This window comes from Condylura cristata, unplaced genomic scaffold (assembly GCF_000260355.1).
Source record: "Condylura cristata isolate star-nosed mole 26May11 unplaced genomic scaffold, ConCri1.0 scaffold00013, whole genome shotgun sequence".
NCBI classification, from domain to species: Eukaryota; Metazoa; Chordata; class Mammalia; order Eulipotyphla; family Talpidae; genus Condylura; species Condylura cristata.
The window spans coordinates 5,743,818-5,753,562 of NW_004567114.1; the positions used below are offsets into that span (position 1 = coordinate 5,743,818).

At 51.0% G+C, this 9,745-nt stretch overlaps 1 protein-coding gene across 1 annotated transcript in view; it reads right to left on the bottom strand.

Annotated features, from left to right (window-relative positions):
- Positions 1-4,887: 4,887 nt before the first annotated feature.
- GLRX5 (glutaredoxin 5) overlaps positions 4,888-9,745 on the bottom strand; it is an 8,699-nt gene continuing 3,841 nt past the window's right edge. Inside the window, exon 2 of the mRNA XM_012724327.1 lies at positions 4,888-5,511. Coding sequence (XP_012579781.1) covers positions 5,331-5,511 — 181 coding nt within the window. The 3' untranslated portion in view covers positions 4,888-5,330. The remainder of the gene's footprint in view (positions 5,512-9,745) is intronic.

The following is a 9,745-nucleotide window of genomic DNA, read 5'->3' on the forward strand; positions in this document are numbered from 1 at the left end:
GAGGAGGAACCCTTTAAACATGAGGAAGAGCTGGGGTGGAGGCTGGTGACAGCCTGGTAATCTCCAGACCCCGCTGAGCTCATCAGCAAGAGACCTGCATGGAGGAGATTGATTCTTCCCAAAGTCATTTCTTGAAAAAGAAGAGATTTCTTACAGCCGATTCATTCCAAATTTTCACCTTCCAGGAATATCTTCGATTACTTTAGTTAAGTAAGAACCTGGTTCCTGGGGAAACCACATTAGCCTGGAGAGACCTTGTCTGCAGCTACCTGGGCCAGTGTCCTATGCGCTTTCACTATAATTCCCCTGCAGGTAATTTCAGAACTGCTCCATCTCTTGGTCCAACAACTGAAAATTAGGCAGCTGTTCCTAGAACTAGCTCCTAGAACTGGTCCCTGGGCAGCCTCAGCCTGGGCTGGAAGCTTGTTAGAAATGCAGGAGGGAAGAGGCGGCTTAATAGAATCGGGTGAGGCTCCTGCACTGTGAACGAGAGATGGCTCAGGAAAACTCATCAGGGCCCTGAGGTCATGGATGCTGAAAACGCAGCCAGGGCATGCTGTGTCCTCATTTTTTTTTTTTAAGTTATTTATTTGTGCATACAAGAACTGGGGTACAGACCAGTGGTGTGGAGGGGTGAGAGGACTCATCAGAGACAGAGTGGGGAGCAGAACAGGCTGACTGACTGAAATCCACTGCGGAAGGGAGGGGCGGGTGACAGGAGAGGTCTGCTGCGCCCTGTGGGTCACTCCCTAGCCGGGGATCGAACTTGTGCTCAGCTGTTCCTAGCTGTGGAGAGCTTCAGGGTGCTGTGCTTTGACCCCTGGCGCCATCCGGGAGGCCCTATGTCCTCATTTCTTAAGCATTTATTTCCTGAATGTACTTCTGAGGGTAGAAATTTGCAATACACAGCAGGTGAAAAAGATATCACTAAGTTTACTGACAAACACCTGCTAGTGAAACAGCAGGCCTGAACCAAAGCGCACCTCCCCAAGGGGCACCTTGTAGCCCAGTTCTGTACGAATAAATAATCTTTATATATATATAAAGATTGCAGCTGTTGTCTGGGCTTGTTTACATCGGATTCTTTCACTTTTTAGCTGTGTGTCCCTGGGCAAGGCACTTACCTTCTCTGAGTCCTCCTTATTGATGGGATGTGTGTGGAAGTCTGAGAGGATTCACCAGAGATAGTGTAGAGCAGGACAGGAAAATTGACTGAAATACACTGCTGAGGGGTGCAAGGTAGACAGGTCTGCTGCACCATGTGGGTCACTCCCTGGCCTGGAATCAAACTGGTGCTGCAGTGGCTACAGATAGCTTCATAGTGCTGAGACTTAACCCCTGCACCACCACGGAGGCCCTGTTTTTTTGTTTTTTTGTTTTTAACAGAGCAGACTGATTGATTGAAATACTTCTAAAGTGCCCTCCCTCGTGGTACAAGGGGTTAAGACACAGGACTATGAATCCGTTGGCAGCCACTGCAGCATGAGTTCAATCCCCAGCCGGGGAGTGACCCACAGGGCGTAGCAGACTTCTCCTGTCTCCCCACTGTTCCCCTCAGCAGTGGATTTCAGATCTGCCTTTCTGCTCCCCGCTCTGCCTCTGGTGAATCCCCTTCATCCCCACATCTCTGGCCTGTACCCCAGCTCATGTATGCACAAATAAATAAATCTTAAAAATACTCAGCTAATATGAGACAAGAGGGCTCTGCTGGGCAGCGTTGTTCGTGGAATTCTGAGCAAATGTTAAAATAGACTCAGGCAGTGGCAGTGTGAGTTCCTGTATTTGTTCCAGCTATCAATACATTCATGAACGTGCAGGACTAAGCCACCCAAGCTGTTTTGAAACATCTCACTGGGTGTCATGGACTTGTGACTTGTATTTGGAAATGCACAGTGGTTCCATGTAAACTGGGATTCACGTAATTAAGTAGTTTGGGTTCGTCAGCCCCAATCCTGCTTTCAACTAGTACCTAATGACCAACTCTGCTAAAATAAACTCAGTAAGTGCTTGAGCAAAATCGTCAAAGGTAAACAATCTGCTGAATTCAGGTCACCTGGAAAAACAGCAGAGGCGGTTTGCCCAAAACCTCTGTCAACAAGGCTCCACAGCCCCGGCCTTCAGCCTGCTTCCCGCGGGGCCGAGCTCTTTCCTGGGAGCCTGGCCACAGGGTGAGAGAATTCCCAGCTCAAAGACTGGCTGCAGGTGGGTGGGGAAAGGACTTAGAAGTGTGTCTTTCTGGGCTTGCACCTTTGTTTTCTCCAGTTTTATTGAAAATTAATCCACTTTGCTGTTCCAAGTTCAAGGCTCACAGTAGGATGGGGGAATGACCACAGCAAGTTCAGTCCTCTCCTGTGGACACAGCTCTGGTCTGAGTTCATCGAACAACTGCAAGTTTGTACCTTTGACCGCCTTCCTCCAGACCCCTCCCCATACCTGATAACCACAAATCTGATCTCATCCTGAGAGTGTGGCTTTTTTAATCCCATATACAAGTGAGATCCTACAGTATCTGACTCATTTCACTTAGCATGATGCCTTCAAGGGCCATCCCTGTTGTCACAAACAGTGGGCTTTCCTCGTGTTTATGGCTGAATAATATTCCACTTATAGCTCTATATGTACATCCATATGTATCATATATTGTTAGAACACATGTCTTTAGCCATCAGTGGACACTTCCATGGTACACATCACTCCAGTTATTCAGGTGGTCATCAGGTAGCATCTTTAATTTGCCACTCGGTGAAGACTTGCTAAGCATGTAGAAAAAATGCTAATGAACTTCTGGAAAGAATGCTTCCACTTCTGGTAGAGAGGGCAATTCCTCAAACTCACGCTGTCTGGTGACATGCATGTGACCAGTGATTCACAAGCACCTGCCCAGTGCCCACTGGGCCGCTCTCTCCTTTGCCACCCTCCCAGGGACAATCCCTGCTGGTATTTTCCTGCCAGTAAGTTTCTCGGCCCTTCCTTTTTCAGAGGGACGCTAAGTGTTGTCAGCAGGTCTCAAGAGAAGCCAAGTCACCACCCGCCCATTGAAGGGCAGGGCAGGGCTGCAGACTGGTGCCTGCGGCCTGTGGCCTGGTCCTCACCCAGGGACAGTACAAAGCTCTTGGCTAATGGTATTCCTTCTAATGACAAGGCCACGACCCTGGCTGGGTCCGAGGGGAGCAGCACCGGCCTCCCTCCAGGGTCCTCGCTTTCACCTGCAGAACGAGATCCAGGTGGGGAATGCTAGCTCCTCTGAGGCTCACGTGTGCTCCCAGCTTAGGCAGGTGGGAGGACTTAATGCGGTGAAGTGTTCATGTAACAGAAAACCCTTTTCGAGAATAATCTGCTTTTCTGTTTCCTGAAGCCTGTGGGCTCTGTGATTACCAGGGAAGTGGGGGTGGGACACAGCTTCAGTTTCCTTTGGGAACCCCAAACCCCTGGGGAGAGACGGGGCAGGATCCGCCAGCAACAAAATGCCCCAGCAGATCCGTCACCTTTTAAATCTTTTCATATATTATTCTCAATAAAAACTTACTCCTTTATTGTAAAATTTTCATCTTTTCCTTTATTTTTTGCATAGACCTGAGAGTGCAGATCAAGGATACAGGGGCAGAACAGGCAGATGAACTGAAATCCATTGCTGAGGGGAGCAGCGGGAAGACAGGAAGGGCCTGCTGTGCCCTGGGGGTCACTCCCTGGCTGGAAATCCAATGCAGGCCACTTTGCCACAGGAGGGCTGTCACTGGGTTAGGACTGAGACAACCCCAGACCACTGAGGGAACCATCTTTTTTCTTTTTAAGATTTATTTATGCATACAGAACTGGGGTACATGCCAGAAGTGTGGGGGCAGTAAAAGGCTTCACCAGAGACAGAGTGGGGAGCAGAACAGGCAGATCAACGAAGTACGCTGCTGAAGGGAGCAGCGGGCGGGCCAGGAGAGGTCTGCCGCACCATGTGGATCTCCTCCGGGGCAGGCGGGGATCAAACTCATGCAGAAGTGGCTTAAGCTTCTTAGTGCTGTGCTTTAACCTGCTGCGCCACCAGGGAGGGCCCTTTTTGGGTATTTTTAATGTTGGTCTTTACTATGTTATCTACGGCTTTCAGAGTAACTCAAGTAGATTAAATAACCAACATAGAACAAGGCCAGAGAGGCTCTGAGGGAACAAGCCTTCCTCCATGCCATTTCCGCCCGCTCCATTAAAGTGCTGATTCCCTGCCACTGCCAAGAAGCTGTTCACACAGATGCTGAGAGGAACAAAGTCTCTGGGAACCTCCTGCTCCATCAGACCACGCCTCGAGGTGGCAGGCTCTGGGTCTTACAAGGAGACCACAGACTGCAAGAATCTTGGCCACACATCCAGCTGTTTTTGTTTTTGTTTTTTTAACGAGAGCCCTATTTTTGAAGACATGAAAAACTCACCAGACCCCAAATTGGGAGTAGGCCCAGCGCAGGTCCTCAGACGGGACATGGGGTGTCCTTTGGCCTCCCCTCCTGGCCTCTAGCCTAGCACCCAGCATTCAGTGCTGCTGTGCTCTCGAGAAACGGCACGCAGCTTAGTGACAAACTGAATGGAAGAGTATGAGAATCACTTCTTAAAAACAGAAGCTCAGCACCACACACGCAGCTGTAGGCTGGGCATCTGTGCTCCGCCAGCCCCAAGGGCCGCAGGAGGGGATGACGTCATGAGGCTTGGCTTCCTCACAAAAGGGTCGCCACAGGGCTGCCTCTCGAGGACCCGGAGGACACGGCGCCTTGATCGTGGACGTCCAGCCGCCAGGGCTGAGACATAAATCGCCACTGTTTACAAGGCGGCCAGTCTATGGCATTTATTGCAGCGGGCTGACCAGAAGACAGATTGATCGCTGCTTGAAATGAACAACTCACACACGGCTGCTTGTGTTGACATTTTATTTTAAAAGACACACCTCAGTTGCTACATTTTCTCCCTTGTTTATGATTTTTAACAGAAAAAACAAGTTACAAATATTTGAGAGGTCGAGGGGGGCCCTTCTTTGCAGACTGCGCAACAGCAGGGGAGTCGCGGAGGCGAATGACTCAAAGTACCTGGTTTTACTCCTGAATCAGGCAAAGAGCAAGTGACAAGTTTGCCTCGAGAGCAAGTGACAAGTTTGCCTCGTCATGGCCCAACACTGGATCACCAGAGTGCAGTGGTTACAGTAGCAAAGTCCGCAATGGAATCTTCTGAGGCTGAACACCAGACACACGGAAATCACCCAGCCAGGGCAAACGGACAGTCGGTGCGGCAGGGCCCTGGGCAGGGCGGCCTGCGGGGCCCCTCCTGCAGCTTAGCAGGCGGCTCCAGGGGCCCGGGCACCCTCACTTTGAGTCTTGGTCTTTCTTTTCATCTAGAAGGGCAGAGTGGATCCCCAGCTTTTTCAGTTCTTCCACCAGGTCCCCGTTCTGGTGCATCTGCAGGAGGATGTCACAGCCCCCCACGAACTCGCCGTTGAGGAACACCTGCGGGATGGTGGGCCAGTTGGAGTAGTCCTTGATGCCTGTGGGGACAGAGGACTGAGTGTTACTGGACTCTCACGGCAAGGTGCATTTGTTTAGCCCCTCCTCGCAGAAAAAAGGTCGCTCCTCACCCCATTCGTGGGGCCAAGAATGTGTTTGCTACAAAGAGCATGAGTTTGGAGCCCCAGAACTACTCCACTCAGACCGGGAGGCCCCAGGCTAGCTGCTCAGCCTCTCAGGCCGCTTCCAGCCTTGAGGCAGGAGGCTCTCTCCTTGAAAGAGTCACGCGGCACTGGGCCAAGGCCACGTCATGGAAGATACAGAGCCATTTCCACGCGGTCGCCAGACACGCTTCCAGCAAACATAACGAGGAGACTGGATGCCTCAACATCCGTTTCCAAATGGACTGCTCAAATGGACTGCTTCACAAGGCCACATTGCGCCTACTCACCCCACCCCCACGCCCTTCGTGCCTGTCTGGGCTGCTGATGGCCACCAGTGACTCCTGCTCTGAGGATGAGCTGCTGGTTTTTATCTTCAACCGTTTTACCCAGAGAACAACCCCTTTCCAGGGGCAAGATGGCCCCACCCCCCTCCCCAGTGGGCCGCGGCCGGCCACGAGCACAGAGCTCACAGTGACTGTGCCAAAAAGCAAGGCAAGGCTGAAGCTCGAAGGCCAGGTCCTGGGTCAGGGGCTGGCCTTGGAGAGCAACACTCACCCTCCCATTAAATGTTCAGGGCAGACAAGCTGCCCAGCAGCTGCTGTGAGCAGTCTGGCCTGCTTCCGGCCCCCAAGACAGGTGGGTCAAGAGAAGAGCAGGAAAGAAGTGTTCAAGACCTGAAAGCTGACCCTTCCAGCACCTCCTGGCCCTCGATTCCTGCTGTGCCCGTGAGCTGAGGGGAAGTGCACCTTCAAGCCTATTGGCCCTAAAGCGCCTTGCTGCTGAGTGGAAATCTGAGGCAGTTACAACTGTCTTGCTAATCGCGCAGATAGCAGGCTATGTTTAAATGACCAAAACACCATACAAGTAAACAAAACAGGGAAAAGGCAGCAGATTCTTCAAACAAGATATACTAGTGCACACAGTCAGCCAAGTATGTAAATAAACTAAAAAAACAAAAACAAAAACAAAAACAACTTGTTCTTGATGCTCTAGCATTTGGTTTCCAAATCAAATCACCAACTTGAATTATATCAAACAGTCCAGAGACAAGTGTTTTTCTCTCTTAAACACCGGTGCCTTCTAGAAACTGAGCACTTGGCTGTAAAGTGACGGTGCAGCTGCTGGGTCTTGTGGGCTTTATCTTTCTCCTCCAGACTCCACAGCTGGAGCACACCCCAGGCCACTCTGGTGCTGGAGGTGTGGGGTCAGCACTGGACTGCTAGGGACTCGGCCCCAGGCCACTCTGGTGCTGGAGGTGTGGGGTCAGCACTGGACTGCTAGGGACTCGGCCCCGCCGAGTCCAGGCGTTTCAGCACGCCGGCACCCGGTGCTACACAGCCCAGTTACTCAGCAGAGAAGGGGGTGTGTGGTTGTTACACAAATCACAGTTACTCAGCAGAGAAGTGGGGGGAGGGTGACTTCTCAATATAAGTCTATGAGAACTTACTTTACCATGACAGTTACAAATCTTTTCTCACTTTTCAGATGACGGAGGGCAAAAGTGGGAATGAAGAATGATCCAATGTGAATACCTTTGCATTCTTCTAAATGTTCTTAAATATCATTTATGAACACAAACCATTTCAGTGCGTGTTATTATATCTTGTTTTTTTCAACTAATAACGTGTCAAGTTTTTTTTTGTTGTTGTTTTTGTTTTTTTAAGGTCTGTTTTGTTATTGATTTATGTAAACAAGAACTGGGATGTAGGCCAGAAGTGAGGGGAATGAGAACATTCACCAGAGACAGAATGGGGAGCAGAACAGGAAGAATCACTGAAACACACTGCTGAGGGGAACAGTGGGGAGACAGGAGAGGTCTGCTGTGCCATGTGGGTCAGCTCTCTGGCTGGGGAGCAAACTCATGCTGCAGTGGCTGTGGACAGCTTCACAGTGCTGAGACAGCCCCCTGCACCACCAGGGAGGCTCTCATGTGTTAAGCTTTCCATGGTGGAAAGTATCTACTGGTTCTCTGGGGGAGAGTGCCCACAACTGAAACATACCAAAAAGGAAAATAAATTTGCTGCCAGATCTGCACATTAGGCCTCCCTGGTGGCACAGTGGGTAAAGCGCAGCATTATGAAGCTCTGCGCAGCCACTGCAGCACCAGTTCTACCCCCGGCCAGGGAGTGACCCACACGGCGCAGCAGACCTCGCCTGTCTACCCACTGCTCCCGTTGGCAGGGTGTTTCAGTGGCTCTGCCTAGTCGGCTCCCCACTCTGTCTCTGGTGACCCCTCTCACTTCCCACACCTCTGGCCTACACCGCAGATGTTGTATGCACAAATCTTTAAAAAACAACCCTTCCCCCCCACAAACCACACATTGAAACCTAAGACGTAGAAATGTCCAGCCAACTGCTCGCTGAGTGAAAGAAAGAACTGCTCTCACTGCTCCTCTGCAACGCCACACTCACTCACGCACGCGTCAGAGCCCTGCCCCACTCGCGAAGCCTTATGAGGCTGCAGGTCAGAATCCTGATTAGAAAGCGGAGGGGACCAAGAATCCATCCTCACCCCCAATACCAAGAGAGTGGGCTTTCGGCATCAGGAGGGTCCATCACAGTCGCTGGAGGGTGACCAGCCCTTCCCAACACCCTTCCTGGTTAAGGGCCCCAGCGCCCCATATGATGGATGTGCCGACGGCCTCCAGGGGCTGGTGGCTGGGGTTTAGACATTAAATTTACCCACTCTTTAGATTCTTAAATGAACAAGTGTTAGAGGTAGCTGATACCAAACTAAGCTTTGACATGTTTCTTAAAAAATATGCTATTTTCTGTTCTAAAAAAAGTCTGATGGTGAGTTTATGTATTTGAGGAAATATACAACATGTCCCTGTAGTGTGAAATGAGAAACTTCCAATCATAAAAGACTGCTGTTCACAAGTCGAAATGAAAATGGAACCATCGATTCATGACTTTTTATGCATAGCCAATTTCACACACATCTCTTCATTTTCAAAAACTGCCTTGTATGTGATAGTTCTTACAAATATCACCTGGAATAATGCAGAATCAGAGAGCAGCTTGCAAATTAAACAGTCATAATGAGTAGCATATTTTAATGATAATTACGTCTTACAGATACAGACAGTAGTGAGATCTGGAGCAGGAAATATTGATTGCGAAGCCGCATGACAAAGCAGGAGCAGCGGAGCAGGGGGCGGCCCCACGATCAGCAACAGCTACACCTACGCAGACAACAGGCTATTCCAAAACGCCTCGTTCCAGAGCGGAGGAAAAGCCTGGGCTTCCCTCCCAGAACTTTACTAGGCACTTCTCAAAGCATGCCACAGCCAGAACCCCAGGCTCAGTCCTGGCTGGACAGTAAGTTCTAAGAGCAACAAAATCCTGGACTTCCTCTTCCCCGGTGGATTTCCACTGCGGGAGGTCCGTAAACCTGAAAGCATCTAGGCGCTGCCTCTGGGCGAGTCACCGACCTCTGGGAGCCTCTTCCCTAACTCAGAGGACCACTCGGGCCACTTGACATCACCAGAGCTCAAAGTGCAAAGCAGTAGGTCTTCGACAGAGAAAGCCAGGCTGGTGGCACTGGCTGGCTCAGGGTGTGTCAAGGGGGCTCGCTAGCTTGGAAAGGGGCCGCCTCGTCGTAGCCTCACCGTCCTGATCTCTAAAACAGGAACTACCCCAGGCTCAGACTCCTCCTGAAGGTGAGGGAGACACAAAGGGTGAAGTGAGGGACCCCCCAGTGCCAGTGCACGCGCATACTCACCCCTTCTGCATTGCTTTTCTGAGAGAAAGTGCAAGGAACAAATGTAGGAAAGACAGCAAGTGAGCAAGTTTGACAGCGGCAGACAGGCTGAGCCCAGGGGCACCGAGTCCACTCTCGTACAACCTGCAAGCTCCCAGTTTGTCTATATAAAGTCTTGTATTTTACGGCCCTCCCTGGTGGCGCAGCAGGTTAAAGCACAGCACAGGTTAAAGCTTAAGCCGCTTCCGCATGAGTTCGATCCCCGCCCGCCCCGGAGGTGACCACATGGCGCGGCAGACCTCTCCTGCCCGCCTGCTGCTCCCCTCAGCAGTGTACTTCGTCGATCTGCCTGTTCTGCTCCCTACTCTGTCTCTGGTGAATCCTCTCACCCTCCGCATCTCTGGCCTGTA